Source organism: Tigriopus californicus, chromosome 3 (assembly GCF_007210705.1).
Source record: "Tigriopus californicus strain San Diego chromosome 3, Tcal_SD_v2.1, whole genome shotgun sequence".
Classification (NCBI taxonomy): Eukaryota; Metazoa; Arthropoda; class Copepoda; order Harpacticoida; family Harpacticidae; genus Tigriopus; species Tigriopus californicus.
The window spans coordinates 884,401-901,799 of NC_081442.1; the positions used below are offsets into that span (position 1 = coordinate 884,401).

Sequence of the window (17,399 nt, forward strand, 5' to 3'; positions counted from 1 at the left end):
TAAAAAAATCCAACATGCACCCACTATGGATTTGAGAAGAAAAATTAGATTTCTGAGTCATCAAAGAAAAAAGTTGCGTCAATACAAAACTTTGAGGATTTCATCGTATTTCGACTTTTCTGAAGTACTATGCAAATTGTAAAATCAGTCACCCTTAGAAAGTGTCAAATCTTCACCGCTGACAAGTCCCCATGGTCTTCGGTTTCACTTTTCATTAGATTGAGTTTGAAGTTGTCTCTTAAGCTGTCTTCTTAACCAGATTTGTTTTAAAATGCTAAGCCGAAATGTATCCCGAGAATTTTGAGTCTCACGTGCTCCAAGTCAGTTCTAATAGTGCCTTCCATTTTACCACCACAGGCTCGATCATATTTTCGAGTAACTGACGCCAACATCGTTGAAAGCAGACGAACCACCACCAACATGGTCTCGCAGAGGGGTTTTCAAACCAGGTTCAGCAAATCATAGGTTCGAATGATAACAAGTTCTGATGAGACATCCATTGTTGCATTTCCAGACTCGTCGCTCATTTTCGTTTGCACGAGTTTGGGCGATGCACCCGAATGCTTTATTCAAGCATGAAAAGCAAGGACAACATTTTGAAGAATTCCATTTCTTTCATATCAAAGAGGAACAGGGCAAGTGAAAAGTATGGCAAATCAATGCAAAGTATCGCACAAGTATTTGTAAAGTACATGTAAAGTAATTTGTTTATCAAATTAAGAAGGTTCGTTCGATGGGTATGATAACTGAAAGTGGACTATTTTCATTACTCTTATTATTCCGAATACGTTTCAAAGCAAATGCCATAATTGGACTTAAAAGTGCTTTGTGACGAAACAAGGCTGGCGTTAGTCACATCCTTTCCAGAGAAAACGTTATAAGTTTTAAGAAAAGGAATTTTCAAATGTTGAGAGTGAAAATGTTTTGTTTTTCAAAGATTATTTGCATTATGAGTAACATAACCTTGCTGAAAGTAACGACCCAAGGCGTTTTTTTTTTTTTTTTTGACTAGTTTTAACATTAATTACAATTTGGATGGTGAGTGATCCGATGCATTGGTGGATTTAAATGCTCTGAAAGTCCGGCATGGATGGAAAGAGGACAAATGCTGGAATGCAAAAAGAATGAAAATGTCTTTTCTTGTGTAAGTGTATGACTCGATACCTTGCTGGCATCACTGGCAAACCTGAGGTACCCAAATCACCTTGATTATTTTACCACTGACTCAGTAATGATCAAATGTATCTAACTAAACTCATTCTAGTATATCATCTTGAAATAATGTGGAAAAATGAAATGCCATAAAATGTTGTTTACTAAGCTTATGATTTTATCCTTTCTTGTCTGTTCTTTAACAGCTGTTACTTAAATTTAATAACATACTTTCAAGTTTTGCAGATTTTATTTTCTTTGCAAAAAAGGCCATCAATGTTAATAATTCGTGTAGAAATCACTTCGATAATTGTAACTTCTATAGCTTTTTTACTTTCCACTGATTTGCTTCACACCTGCAAATTGATGTTTCATCAATATTGCTGTAAGGGCGGCTTTGCACTAGGATGGAAAACCGAGATTGAATCCGGTTTGAGGATTGAATTGGAACTAGTGCTGGGACGAGTTCGGCAAAAGACTTGAGTCCAGTAGAGGACTCCAGCCTTTCACTGCACTCAAGTCGAACCAAAAGACTCATACACCAGAAACTCGTTCCAACACTAGTCCCAATTCAATTTTCAAACCGGATTCAGTCTCGGTTTTCCATCGTAGTGCAAAGCCGCCCTAACATTCGTGTGATATGCATCTTCCAAAACGAAAAAAATACCTATTTCACTTGGTTCGAACTGTCCCTCGCACAAACAATGTGTCAGTCTGATTGACTCGTAAATGAGATTCTCGTCGTACAAAAACAAACGAGTCCGGTATTCAGCGAGTCCTTCTGCTTGCTTGGCCACTCATCCACACGGAAACCTGCCTGAATTGAACTGCCAGTATAGTACAAAAATAAGCGACGAGACCCAGCCATTTGTGAAATCATTTGGAATTGATCACGATATGAACGGACATGATGAATGAATGGACAACAAATATTGTACAGGCGTACTTCAATGTCAAAAGAGATGAAACACTGATTAATGCCCCCAGGTTAGATGCCATTTCCTCCTGAACCATTGGCCATACACCATTGGCCATACAATACACTAGGGTCTATATATCTGTCTGAGAGTATTTCAATTCGATGGATCCCATCTTCTTCATCATCATCATCATCATCATCATCATAATATCATCAACCTGCCATCCACCACCTTTTGAGCCCTCGTGATGAGAGATATCCCGGTTTAGCTCAATTATTCCAGAGTGCTTGGATAATTTTTCCAAGATAAAGCGCTCCATCACTTTGAATGGCATGTTTGTTTCACAATGTTGAGGACTCCGAGCAAAAAGGTTCGCACAAATCTATCGCTAGTTTATGACGTTCCGTCCTTGAGTTCCATTCGATTTTATAGAGAAACCAGTTTTTTAATGAGGGTGACCAGAAAGTGTTTTGATGCACTTGTACATGTCTGGTTAGGTGGTGTCTTCCAAATTGTGCCATTAACAAGATTCAACGACAAAAAACGAGTCTTTGTAATGTTAAGTGCTCTACTGGCCGATTGGTGATCTTGGAATTTTGATGATTAGAGGCTGATTTCCGTGTCCTACAATAAGATAGATTAGAGTCGAGACCTGACACATCAGATCAAATGAATCCCCAAAGTTGATTAGCCAAGCAAGAGCCAAGCATGCATTATTCATGTGTGTCATTAAAAGCTCATTTTTTGCACTCTTTGAGGCACACATGACTAAGCATTGAACCAATGACTAGAATTGGTCATTTCAAGCGTAAGTCACGATCTGCAATCGATTTCAAACCCAAGAAACGGACCATACACTACTACATGTCTCATCTGACATCTTCAATTGAAGGTGAGGTAAAAATCAAGTTTGCAACAAAATCCCCATCTTGTTTGGTGGCCAACAGAGGCGAGGCCGTTATTTTTCACGGGTGTGACTCAAAAATTTGCGTTTTCCACAAGTGTCCCCATTTGCGATTCGGATTTAATCTTACGGTAGTCAAGAGTCATTCAGCTGATTGATTGAGGGCTAGTTAATGCCAAGTACTAGTACATTCGCTGAACACAATAGGAGCTGAGTTTTGTTGTTTCAAGTTCGGTGATTGGCTCCTTATGAGAGCGATAATGGCCTTCTAACAAACCAATGAACGAATGAATGAATGAATGAATGACACTTATCTTGAAGAACCACGTGATATGCGAAAATGAATTCGACTTCGTGGAAAGAGATGGATGGCTGGGCTTCCCATTTTGGAACCGGACGATACCCGTTTGCCTTTGTGACAATAACGTACCAACCTCTTAATCTTACCTTACTATCAGCCAATATTGGGGGTGGTGAGGTAAGTGTCTTTGTGACAAAATGGCGGATTATTGAACTCATCTCCTGAAGTGCCATGATTGATGGATTCAAGACAAGTCATGTAGTTTATGTGTAGTTTATGCTCCATCAATGCAAAAACAGCCGCAGGCATCTATCCGTATTATAATGAACAAAACACGGAAAATGCCCCACGAAGAGCATAGAGGTTGAGTATGCGGCCACAATAATGTCATTGAAGGCTTTTGAGCAATGGAAGAGCAAAAAGTGGGTTCAATCAGTTTAGCCGGAAAACACCAGGGTGGATTCAGTTGTACTTTAGCTTCTTTGACAGAGAAGACGTTTTGTCAGAAGAAGGATGTTCGTAATATAAGCACAGATTCCCGTCAAGCATAGCTCCTTCTTTTAATCCATCCTAATGACGGCCATTAGTTAGCCATTTGACTGGCTTGGCCGAGAGGGGCGTGACAGGATGAGTTCATTGCACAAATAAATGAGCCTTTATATGAATTTGAGAGTGGCTTTGTCAATTAGTGGTGCCTGCCGTCTGTAGTATTTCGGTAAATACGCTATAGTTCTTCCTTACCTGAATTAGAGAGGCTGGAAGTTGCGTAGAAATTCTTAATATGTCAATAGTCATTTCGATAAGCCTCAAACGAATCATACTTTTTAGACAAAGAATCACTAACGCTTTAGGTACTGCAGAGTGTTTAAACAGAAAGAAGTAGTTTGGATAGCAAAATGTTTTTTTTAAACAGGAGTGAGCGCCCCAGAAATGCAAAGAAAATATTATTGCACCTGCCTTTTTGGCTTTTTACAACACCATTATCACATAGTTTCTAACCATTTTTATCCCCTTCCATGTGTCAATGAGAATCAATGAACCATCCACAACACGATAATATATCAAATATGTATTATTTTTGCTTATCACAGATTCCTTTAAATCTTTTAAAGGGGTTCTATTTTTAAGATCTTTTAAAAAGATCTTTAGCGAGTTAGCTAAGACCCAACGCAATGGAGCCATAAAATGATGGTTACAAAAAATTAAGTCGTCAGTTTTTTCTGTGAAGGAAGACCCAGATGCTTTTGGCAACGATTATATTAGAGTGAAAGGGGAGAGTTAAATGCATTGAAGTAATGACGATCAAAACAAGGATGTATTTAGTGCAAGGCACGCACGTAATACTGCCTCTAGATTAGGTCATAGTTAAGGTCATACCTAAAGCCACTATAATAGAATTCTACTATAGTGGCTCTAGTCATACCTGCAATATTCCCGTGCCTTAAATCCGCTAACTATCCCATTAACATATGAAAATTGGACAAAAACTTAGATCAAGATTTGAGTAACTTGATATTGAGAAAATTGAGATCTTGAATGGTAGCAACCCTCCCTCAAAAACTGGTAATTAAATTGTGTTTCGATGTCACTGTTATTCAGCATAAATTTGGACCAAAAGTTCCACCAATGCTGACTCGCTCCAAAAAGAGTTGTTTGAATTAAAAAAAACCTGAAAGATTTCATGCGGCGAAATATAAGAATATCACAATTGGAACATGGAAAACTGTCGAAGATACCAGTTCCAATTGAGAAGAACCCGTTACCAATTTTGAATGTCTGTGTTTAGCCAAGTTCAGACGGTTTTAGGGGAAAAATGGCAGCCTGGCGAACATTATCTTATCATACAAGAACTTCTGGGTATGATAGTAAGGCCTAATCATGATAGTTTGTTGTCTCAAAACAGAGCCATCCCTCAAGCCATTTTCGAGTTTTAAATAGGTTCAGACATAATTAAGATTATGCTGCACGGCGATAGACTTAATGATATTAAATAAACATACGGCATTCAATCAATGAGATGAATGACTTGCCCGTCTTGGTGAACAAAAGTGATCATACACATCAACGTCATGGTTAGTGGTCAAGGTCGATCCCATTGAATTTGAATGTAAAAGCGTTTAGAGAATTTTGATCGGAAGTAACGGCCAAACATGAAGCAAAACATCAGTCTCATTGGACTCGAATGGGGTTTGAGGTTCCCACACTTATGGATTTACATTTTCCGGGTAAGCTACTAATCATTTATCAATAAAAAAACATATCCAAGAGCGATTATCACCGCTCTTGTTGATATCAAAATGAATGCTTCAGGAATTAAAAACAATTTTGTACGATCTTCTTTGAAAAAAAAACGAGTCTGAAATTGAGACAGATCTTTTGTAGCTGTAGAGCGTAGATGGAAATATTTTGAACTTCCGCTTATAGTATTTGTATGGCTTTCGATCACATTATTGGGATTTTTGTCTACGGAGAGATCAGTTATGTCAAATTTCCGGGACTACATATAGTGAACTTTTGTATCAGGATGCTTGAAGAAATTGAGTCCCTGCACCAAGGGAACTTGCGCAACGAAATCCGTACCAATCTAAAAACTCGAAAAAGTTGGTGAAAGTTAACTTTTTGTCACTGACAATTAATCACACACACAAAAAAATTCTGGGCTACTTTCGATATTGACGTAAGGCAAAGAAACATTAACAAAGCCAATTTTGAAATGTACTCAAGCTCGTGCCTTAGAATTCGTCCACAATTAGTTATGTGAAGTAAAGAAAATTTGAGGAAAAATGAAGTGCGGCATCCTGATTTTGGGTATTTCGTGGAGGGATGGTGTAGACAAACATCTCAACCAACTTGCCTCGGGCATAGACTGAAATTGTCATTCATTTAAATTTGCCGGCTTGTTGAAGCAAAAAGTATTCCCACATTGACCCAAGATATTAGTAGAGTGACACAACTACATCAAAAATTACATTTTTTTAAAGTTTTTTCACCCAACTCGCTTGATAGTTGAAAATTCAATTGGATCTGGGAATCAGCTGTTATATTTGTCTAAATTCTCCCTCCACAAAATACCCAAAATCAGGGTGACTCTCTACATTTTTCATTCACTTCACGTGGAGATATTAGTAGAGTGACACAACTACATCAAAAATTACATTTTTTTAAAGTTTTTTAACCCAACTCGCTTGATAGTTGAAAATTCAATTGGATCTGGGAATCAGCTGTTATATTTGTCTAAATTCTCCCTCCACAAAATACCCAAAATCAGGGTGACTCTCTACATTTTTCATTCACTTCACGTGGAGAATTAATGTGAAACATCCCAAACATAATGCCTTGGAATGTCAGTGTGGCCAATTGCGAAACCCTTGACCAGTTCAATATTCCGTCAATCACCTACTAAAAACAGTCTGTAGGCCATTTCATTATCTAATTACCTCGCCTCTCGATCAAATCCAAATCTGCGTAGGCAAGCACCGTGCCTTGTTACTCTTACTTTTAAATTGGTGTACACACATATACGTAATTACTAAATAAACGAATAACACGGTTCCGAGGATTGAGGAAGTGTGGTTCAACAATTTGAAATGGCCCCACTGCTCATGATGGCTATTCAAGACTATGCTTTTCTTTGATATGAACGTAAAGAATATGACGGACATTAGACATGAAAATTAGGCTTGCAAATCCGGGCCCGAATTCCCATGATTAATTTGAAGATCACGGTCACTCTCTTGATCCGGTTTTAAAAGGCAGGATCGTGGTTGTAATTATGTCAGGGGAAAATATCACCTTCTCCTCTGAAATCTACGTTGAACTTTTCAACCACATGCTTGACTTGAGTTCACGTTGTACTGGGATGCTCCGTGGTTTTATTGCTCCATTAATGAAGGGACCTGAGGGTAGAAGATTCACCTTGAACCATTATTATTGGTTTCAAAATTGAGCAAACAGCTTTGTAATAGGAGTGTCTAGTCATGGAATACTCTAGTCATGGTTACATCTTCCTCACATTCTTAATTCTAGTAAATGCATAAAATGCATCCGTAAATTCTGGGTCAATTCTAAGTGGCGCTGTTGCCCTTGTCCATACATATCATCAATAACTATTAAAGTTACCCATGTGTTTTTCTAACGCTTTTGCTCAATGTGTGTTTTTTGTATAATCAAATGCTCCAAATTTGCCCAAGTTTGCCCCGATAATGACCCAATATATTGCTAAGATTTTAGGAATAAGATTTAACTCCACTGAAAGCATAAAAATGACCTTGTTTCAGTTGAGCGACCTTTACGTTTGCTTATTCTTGGTAATTTAAAGGCTTAACAGCCATAATATTAACATCCGTGGCAATAATATCAGTTTCTATTAATTTTTAAAGAATGAGTCATTTCCAGGGCTATCCAAAGAATGCAATTATAATTGGCAAAAAATGCAAAGAAAAGTTCAAAATATGTAGTTTTTATGGTTCTATTCTAGTCTTATTTACTTTGTGCAATAGAATCATAGAGAAAACGATGAAAGAGCAAATAAGAATCGCGATAAGAAAAAGTGAATATCAAAAAAGTGCAGATAAATTTTCTCCTTGAGCAGTATAATCTACTAAATGAATTGTTGTAACAGGTCTTATTTCTTATCTGAAGTGTGCCAGGCATCCAAAGCTGAAAAGGTTAAATGTGGGAGGCTTCCAACGACACTCTGAGTATGCGCTTTGAAAAGCATATATCTTTTAGAATTACAAATTGATCTTATTCTTTTATTCATTTTATCTCTATTAATTTCAAGATAAGCGGGAAAAATCAATTAAAAGCTCGACTTTTTGAGTCAAAGCAAATTGGCATTTTTTTAGCTCGAAAAGTCAAAAAGGATTGACTTTGGTTTCCTTTTCTTTATGGAATTCGTGCCCAAATAAAAACCGTACAAAAAGTACTGTTTATTCAATGAAATTGGGAGCACACTTAGGTAGTAGCACTTATTTAAAAATCAAGCGGCAATCTAATTAACCACTACTTTGTTATATGGAAATAAACGGTCCAATTTTCATCGTTTTTAGCTCCACAATGCCCCAATCATATCTTAACTCTAATTCCCAAAGCAGTGGTACTGATATTCAATGTCACAAAAGTAGAAAAACATATTCACTTTTTAACACTTTTTCAAAATAGAATTGCGTGTTGTACTGTATGCATCCTTTTTGTGTTTCAAGTGAATGCTGAACTAAGTGAATTTATGATGGTTATAAAATACATGTTCAATAGTTGTACTTTTGGTGTGCTTAAAGTGACATGATGAGCTCCAATGAGATTATGCAAGGAAAATTGAAATGATTTGAAGCGGTATTTTAACCACCCTGTTCATGAAATTTCGAAGTAGGGGCTAACTAAATGTGTTCTCAATTATCATATTAATAGGTTTTGATAGGTTTCAGTTGTTATCATGTTTTTAGGCATGAAGGTCTTTTATGTGGGCTAGAATTCCAAAAAGCAATAAAACTGATAATGTTCCTAATGGTTTTGCGAGCTAGAGAAATGCCAACCATTGCGTGGGTGTTTGCATCAAAACTTTAAAGGGCATTTTAACCACTCTACAACAAATTTTGATTACGTGTTAATTTGTTGATGACTAATATAATCTCTAGATGTAGATCAAAACAATATTTTGAGTATGGGTCCCTAGTAGAATCCTTTGTCATATAATGGCTCTTTTCCCTTCGTCCAAATTCAAAGCTTTTGCCCAAAGCAATCTTGTTCCTTGTTCCACGAATTATGCATGTAATATCTTAAACCATGGACAAATGGAGATATGGATTCACTACGAAAGTGGAAATTCTCTTGAACCGATCATTTATCCCACATGAACACTCAATTTAATAACTTGATCAAATGATGCGACTAACCAATCACGGACTTCTAGAGATGTGGACTGCGAACGGAAGCCAAAACTTTGTATCTCCTAAATCATTCATCTGACGCCAAATAGCACTTCATACAACCACAAAATTTGTTTGAATAGATGAACTTAGTTACATTTGAGCCCAAACCTATGCTTAGGGAACTCAGGATATACGTTCAAAGTTAAGTAGTAAACACTACATAGAATTCAAATTTTCGGCCTGCTCTTGATCAGCAACATAAGCTTTGGACAACATAACTTTGAAACGATCCACTTTACAATTAAACTATATAAAAATGACCTACCTTTAATTGAGGAGATCTGCGCTTCTTATTTTATTACTTTAATTGGAAAAGTGGCTCAGAGTTGCTTTGACCAAGAGCAGGCCGATTTGGCAGGAAGGTCGTTTGTAGTCCATATTTCTAGAAGTCCGTGGACCAACCAAACTAACTTAACTAAATTTGGGCCCAAAATCTTGATTAGGGAACTTGAGAGTGCCGGGTTATTTAAGTGGTAATTTCTAAAGAAAATCAAACCGTTAAGCTTTTATCGGATAACTATATACTTGTATGACATTCCAAGAAACCATTTTGTGACAAAATTGGCTCCCTCTTTTTCAAAATACCTAAGTATATTATCTTTTTCGCACATTATGAATAGTGACTCAGAGATGCTCCGACCCAGATGTAGCCCATTTCGGCTTGAACACCATCCAAAACCCACTTAAGACATGATAGTCTGAGTTAACCTTAACACCAGGTGTCTAAATCTAAAGCAAACAGCTTGTTTTTTACCACGGCTGTTTTAGAGCCTATCACTGGATTTCTAAATAATGCCCACTTTTTGAAGCGGGCGAAGAAACGTTGCCTCAACCCGCTGTTGGATCAAATCTAAAGGAGTAAAAGCTAGTGAGGTAAAAAATATGATTCTCCGTTGGAAAAATGTTTTTGAAATGATGCAGGAAAGATGGCAGGGGAACATTAAACACGCTAATATCTTAGATGACTCTTTGATGTATAAAATGTAGATTGGTCGCTTTAGAATCTCAAATGTTGCGAGTCGATAATCTAAATCTAAAAAAAGATGGAAAAGAAATGGGGAAAATAGCTAAGTAATTCCATAATAATCTTGATTGTTGTTTATTTGATCAAAATTAGCTTGGCTGTATTCTACAAAGGGAGAGAGACAGAGAGAAAGGGAATGAAAGCACAACAGGACAAATATAATAGATCCAAGAGAGGGAATGGCGACGATTAGTCTTTTGAGGCTTCTTCCACTATTTGACAAGGATGATGGTGGTGGATGGCGATAAAGACGCTGTTGCTCATATGATGTGAGGATGAATAAGGGTATACGTTGTGGTGTGGTGGGTGTTGAAGGTTATGATAGCCTTGGGTGGATTAATATAGGTTAATATTACAATAACAAGGTGGCTTTTGGCCACAAGTTTATTCCTCATCATCGTCATCATCGCATTCTGATTCAGAGCTGCTCAGCTTCTTGCGGTTACATTTGTAACACAGGACGTGGTTCTTGTAGGGATAGCACTGGCGAAAACGGTCTTTGGAATCCAAGACCAGGTTACAATCCTAAAGGAATAGATTTAATCGTTACAAGTTGCTTAAATGTTTTCTTGAACGCATCAGCCAGTCTCACCTCGCACTGGAAGCATTCGGGATGGTAATCCTTGCCCATGGCTCGAAGGCGAGATGCAGTCTTTTGGCCATTTTTCGGAACTATGGCCTTCTTACAGAAAGCGCATTTTGCGGCCTTTTTCCTAAAAAAAAAAATTGAATATTGAATAGAGTATTTACGTAGATCAGGTCATTGAGGAACTGGACAGATACGAGTCAGTTGATGTTTGATTCAATCTTGATTTTGTTGAGGCCTTCGAGAAAGTTGATTTTGGCCTTTTGTTGAATAGACTTTATGACTTTGGGATCCAAGGCGAGGTTCTCCATTGGATAAGAAGCGTCATTCATGACAGAAGGCAAAAAGCTAGGATTATAGGATCACTTAGTTACTTGTATGATGTCAAGTCTGGTGTTCGCCAGGGCTGCATTCTAGGTCCGCTCCTTTTTGCAATATTCAAATCAAAATATCACATCCAGTATCTTTTCTTGTACTGACAATACTAAATTCTTTTTGTGGTAGGAATGGAAAGGACTCTAGCCGTTTGGTAGAGGACTTAGATCGAATCTATTCCGGGGTCGCCGACAGTAATAAGGCCTTGAACGGCATGAAATCTCAGCTCAATGACCTTTGGGTCAACGTCATTGAACAATCCACTCGTATATAATGAAGGTCATGAAATTGAGCAAGTTTCGTCGGTGAAGTATTTGGGTGTAGTCCTCCAAAATAATGAAAAGTTTGATGAGCATATCGAGTTGAAGGTGGGTAAAGCTTTTTAAACGTGTGGCTGAATCAATCGCACGTTTAAGTTGGTCTTAACCCAGGATGTAGCGTCAATCCTAAAGACCGTAGGGTTTTAATGTGCATTTTGCGAGCAGCTTCAAGCCCTCGAGAATCGAAGCTATTTAGAGGAATAAAGTCACCCTCTCTACTTTCTCAGGTTCCTTCATTGTTTAACTTACTTCCCTCTAATATTCGTGGAGTGTACGTGGATGTTGTAGATCCAATATCATCTTTCAAGTCAGACTTGAACCACATTCCCGATCAATATTTCATTCTAGTGTTAGCCTGGTCCACCAGCTCAAAGTCGTTGGAACATTAAATATTGTATAAAGTTCAAGGGGTAACAATAAGACCAATAATAAACCTTCACTTTTAATAGTATTGGAGATTACCCAAACCAAAAATAAAGAACAAAAGGTTGCGAGAAAACAACAAAAGAAATGTTCCGCTGAAAGGATTACAAACTGTGTGTGCAAAGGTGTTTGAGAAGATCATGAAGTTCAAACTTGTAGAGTTTCGTGTCCTTCCTCCTAGTCTGCATGGGTTCAGAGCACATTTTAGCACTGTGACTCAACAGATTGAACCTATAGAATAGATTATTGAGGAACTAGAGAAACATGAGTCAGTTGATGTTGTCAATCTTGATTTTGCTAAGGCCTTCGAGAAAGTTGATTATGGCCTTTTGTTGAAAAATGACATTGGGATCCAAAGCACGGTTCTCCATTGGATAAGAAGCGTCATTCATGACAGGAAGCAAATAGCGAAGGTCGAAGGGTCACTTAGTGACATACAGGATGTCAAGTCATGTGTTCCCCAGGGTCCATCCTTTTTATAATATTCTTTGCCTCGCTTCAAAAGCTTAGTATTACTGCCAGTCTGTCTTGTTATGCTGACGGTACAAAGTTACTTTCTGGTAGGAATGGCCAAGATATCAGTAGCCTTGCAAAGGACCTGGATAGAATCAACTCTTGGGTGTTCCGTACATGACCAGTCCACGTTGCTCTCATCAGTGAGCGCCATCTCGGTCTTTGTTTGACCACGTGCCAGGGACGGGAGTCACTCATGTTTCGGTTCATAACTAGAATCAAGTGAGTCAGGACCCTTCGCCCCTGACTGTGGACGGAACACTTGGGTTACTAAGAGTAATATGGCCTTGAACGGAATAAAATTCCGCTTAAAGACCTTCTGGTCAACTCTTTTGAATACTCCACTTGTAGATGATGGCGGTAAAAATATTGAGCGGGACTCATCTATGAAAGATTTAGGTGTAGTCCTCCAAATAATGGAAAGTTCGATGAGCATAACCAGTTGAAGATGGGTAAAGCTTTTCAAATGGGTGGTTGGATATATAACACGTTTAAGTCCAGATATAGCATCACAATGCTAACTCTGTATAAATCGATTGTTCAGCCACATCTTGAATATGCTTCACCCATTTGGGCTCCAATGTGTTCAGCAGGTTTGCAAAAGGTAGAACAAGTCCAAAGATGTTTCACTAGGAACATCACTAGGAATGAGAGAGCTCTCATATTGGGATAGACTAAAAAAGTTGGGACTATACAGTGTTCAAAGAAGTTACGAAAGGTATCTGATATTGTACGTTTTCAAAAGCATTCATGAGCTTTGTCCCAACCCAGGATTTAGGGTCAATTCTAGTGACCGTAGAGCTTAATGTGTGTTTTGAGAGCACCTCTAAGCCTTCGAGAATCCAAGCTAGTTTGAACAATGAAGTCCACTTCTCTTCTTTCTCGAGCTCCTTCATTGTTTAATTTACTTCCCTTTAATATTTGTAGGGAATACGTAGGCCTTATTGATCCGGTAGCATCTTTCAAGTCAGACTTGGACAAATTTTTGAATAGCATTTCATATTAACCCTATATTCAAGGACTGGCTCGGTCTTCCAACTCAAATTCGTTGGAAGACCAAATATCATATGAAGATGAAAGGTAATAAATGGACGAATTATAATCTTTCATGTTAATACTACTGGGGATTACTTTTCCTGTAGCGGTTAGAACAGCCCGTGAAAAAAAAACTAAACAGAAAGAAAACTTACTTGTTCCAGTCTTCTGGGCAATAGATTTGATGCTTATCATCCGATACAAATGGCAAATTAACCAGGGTCTTTTTGCAAACTTGACAAGAGAAGCAATCTGGATGATAAGATGATCCACAATTGATCGTGATCACTTTGCCCACCACAGGCTCCCGACATTTCAAGCATTTTTCGCACTCATCATCGTGACATTTTTCACATCGAATTTCGCCGTCGGCTGAAAAGAACTTTCCCATGGGAACTTCGCCACAAATGGAACATTTGTCCGCATTTTGCTGGAAAACAAGCAATGGAAAGTTGATACACTTGACGTTGAGGCAAACTAAAGCTGCTTTCAAAATTCCCACCTTGTAATCTCTTTCACAGATGGGTTTGTCTTGGAAAGTGAGAAACTGGCCTCGCAGAGAGTCACCGCAAATGAAACATTTCATACATTCAGGATGGAAAGGTTTGTCGTTCGATACCACTGAATCGCCTTTGATGGGAAGCTTACATACGGTGCAGCTTTCTTGTAATTGCTGGAAAAAGAGATATATCGACCCTGTTCAGTTTTATTCTGATTTTTATTCTCTTGATCAGCAGTAGGTACTTTTACTCCAATCCGTATGACCAAACTCTCTTCTAACTGCACATAATGCAAGAGTATCTTGATTTATTACCAGGCAAAAAAATGGTCATTGCCACGTGGTAATATGGAATTGTTTTTTTTTTGAAATGTTACTTTTATAGACATTTATCCGAATGGTTTAGCGAACAACCAACACGTTCAAAATATTTAAAAAAATATTCCAATATACCTTTTATCAGCATTTTCGAGCAATAAATATATTATGAGGCGATTGTTTTCTCCAAAAATGCCAATCAAAGAGTAAGTGCAGTTCAATAGTGAGTGGTTAAAAGTACGTACAATTGATTCAGTGTGCAGCGTGGAATCTAACCACGCTTAAAGAAGCGTTAATGGAGGCCAACGATCAACAAGATTGAAAGGTGGAAAATCTACTCCCTGTAACCAACGACATTACTCCTTTCGTAATTGCCAGACAGAGAGCTTCGCAATGCAAATATGCCTTGTTCAGTTCATCACTCACTTCATAAGCAGGAAACCATTCATTCCGAACTCTTTGGCTCTCTATGTTATCTTTTTGACGGATGCATCAAGATACGCCGAGATACTTATGTGGCCCCTGTTTAATGTGTACTACTTTCCGGAAGTTGACTTTGAAAAGGTTAACTGGTTCGTTAGAGGGTGAAATGTAGATACGCGTGACCGCAGCATAATCATCATCACCTTTGGAAGTACCTTGAGCTCATCTCGACAGACAAGTTTCTCATCGAGAAGGTAAAAGATGCCTTCCAAGGCCTTAAAGCATAATTCGCATCGGATGCATTCAGGATGAAACCAACGCCCTCGGATGATTGTTACTTTGTTAGTTATGGCTGTTTGACATTCGTGGCATTCGGGAAGGGGGTTAGTGGAAGTGGTGATTGGATTATCTGGACGAGAAGCTGGACGAGGATCCTGGGATCGAATGGGATTAGTTGGAGGTCATGCAAGGGGCAATCATTCCATATTAAAGTTATTGAGGTTAACGATTACGTTTCAGTGGGACGTGGACTGTTTCAATTGCATTAAGGGTTCTTTGGTCAACAAAGAGCTAATGTGAGTCGTGTAAAGGGGAATAAGCCCAGCTACTACGGACGGCGGGTTAAATCAAAGGCCGGGTTGGGATACGGGTTAAACGGAGCTTGTCCCACTGGACGGACGGACTAACTGACAGACTGACTCACTTGAAAGTCCTTAGCGCAATACGGTTTGCCGTTTTTCTCAAAGAATTTGCCCGTGATCTTTTGTCTGCACACAGTGCACTTGAAGCAGGTCTTATGGTAGAACTTTCCAAAGGCCGTGCAGCCATCCTCATTGATGGCCTTGCCGCAAACACCACAAGCTCCTGGAATAAAACGCACCCTCAATATGGAATGATCGTCACAACGAAGTACAGTATGTAGAGTGTGATTGACTAAAACACCGGAAAAAAGGCAAACTACTCAATGAAACCGATGCGGGTTAGTGCAGCATTCACGGCTAGCATTTCAAGAAAACCGATACATGGATAGATTGATAGATCACCTAGGCTCTTTTGCACCACTTTGGTTGCTCTGTTTCCCAACTTGGCTTGGATCTCGGGGTCGTCCAATCGAGGATCGGCTGAAACGGAACGATTCATGGCCGGTCTTGGGGGCGCCAAATTGCGGTTAGATGCCGCTAAATTACGGCTAGAACCATTTAAAGGTCGAGCGGAGCCGTTGATACTCCGAGTCGATCCACTGATACTCTTGGTGGAACCGTTCAAGTTGCGGTTAGATCCATTCAATGTGCGGGTCGACCCGTTCAAAGCACGGGTAGAACCGTTGGTGCCCGTGGCCGAGATGGCAGGTGGTTTTCGAGGGCCATTCTGGGAGGTATCCCGACCACGGACGCTAGATTGAACTGAAATCGACCGCTGCGTTGTGGGACGGGTGGGCCGCACATTCGACGGCACGGCTGAAGTGGGGTTTCGTCTGGCCGTGGAAGAAATGGAAATGCCATTGGTGGAATGGTAGGATGACGGATGGGCCACACGATTCATTCTTCTGAAATGAGACCAAAGGCGTTCTGTAAAGCCCTGTCTTAACTTTTAGAATGGGAAAAGACCACCGAATACATGTTAACAAAAAATGTTGTAAACCACGAATCCAATGAGAATGAATCCAGGCGAAACATATATTGTGTCGCAATGAATTCTAGTCTGTAATGTAGCTGAGCAAGAATGCATATTAAGTAGGATTCGAATAGCCATTTTTGTATTTTTTATGCCAAACCAGAAGATTGCAGACATGTAAAAATCGTAAAAATCGAGCAACGAACATGTGGGCTCAAGTTGAAATGACGGTAACAGATAAAAAGACCTTGAAGCCAATGAATGATATTCAAGCTTTAAATCAAATGACGACAGGACATTTGTTTGTGTCCGTCACACAAATTCGTTCCTCATATCTACATAACATACGTACAGCATGAGGCTTTCCGTGACATCCAAGAGATATATACATTGCAAGTTATTTCACGTTCATTTGAATGCACATGTTCACATTGATTACCCTGCGAATCTTGGACAATCCCCCCCCCCCACACACACACGCTCTCATCCCCATATATGGCAAAACATTCGCAGATCTCATGTACCACATACAGTATTTTCTCACACTCCCACTTTCATACATACCTTTGTGGTGATTGAGACTGATTTCGCCGACGCTGAACCAGAGGGCTTGGACACAATTGAATGGAAGCCACAGACGTTCTCTGGGGACTGATTTCAGCCGAGGTGACGGCTTCAGTCACCGGACACGGGATTGGACTCGAACAATAGGAATCCTGGGAGGTGGTGGAATCCAAACGCCGACGGAAACTATTGAAGCTGGGAATGGTCAAGTCATCGCTTTCACCTGGAACACAGACACAAATGGCGGTTCAGAAACAGAGTTTTAGAAGAAAGAACACTTGTTTTGTGTCAGTTATTTTGTCTCTAAATATGATGTCAGACTTATAACTGTCGTCATGAACTGTTCAATCAGAGGTCTACGCGAAAAGTTACGACAAAGTATTTCTATACATGAATGTTGTGGTATGGCACGAGAGAGGACGTGGGTTCGATTCTCCACCCCGACATTCCTCAAGAAAACTTCTAGGAGCTAAATCCACACCAAAAGACTGAGAACTA

At 39.2% G+C, this 17,399-nt stretch overlaps 1 protein-coding gene across 3 annotated transcripts in view; it reads right to left on the minus strand.

Moving 5' to 3' along the window:
• Positions 1-10,282: 10,282 nt before the first annotated feature.
• LOC131877712 (LIM domain-containing protein 1-like) overlaps positions 10,283-17,399 on the minus strand; it is a 34,314-nt gene continuing 27,197 nt past the window's right edge. For all 3 annotated transcript variants that reach the window (XM_059223466.1, XM_059223468.1, XM_059223469.1), the window contains 7 exons: positions 16,902-17,124; positions 15,767-16,269; positions 15,427-15,587; positions 13,986-14,156; positions 13,639-13,913; positions 10,824-10,944; positions 10,283-10,756 (listed from right to left, as the gene is read on the minus strand). In XM_059223466.1, the coding sequence (XP_059079449.1) occupies positions 10,616-10,756; positions 10,824-10,944; positions 13,639-13,913; positions 13,986-14,156; positions 15,427-15,587; positions 15,767-16,269; positions 16,902-17,124 (1,595 nt within the window). In that variant the 3' untranslated portion in view covers positions 10,283-10,615. The remainder of the gene's footprint in view (positions 10,757-10,823; positions 10,945-13,638; positions 13,914-13,985; positions 14,157-15,426; positions 15,588-15,766; positions 16,270-16,901; positions 17,125-17,399) is intronic.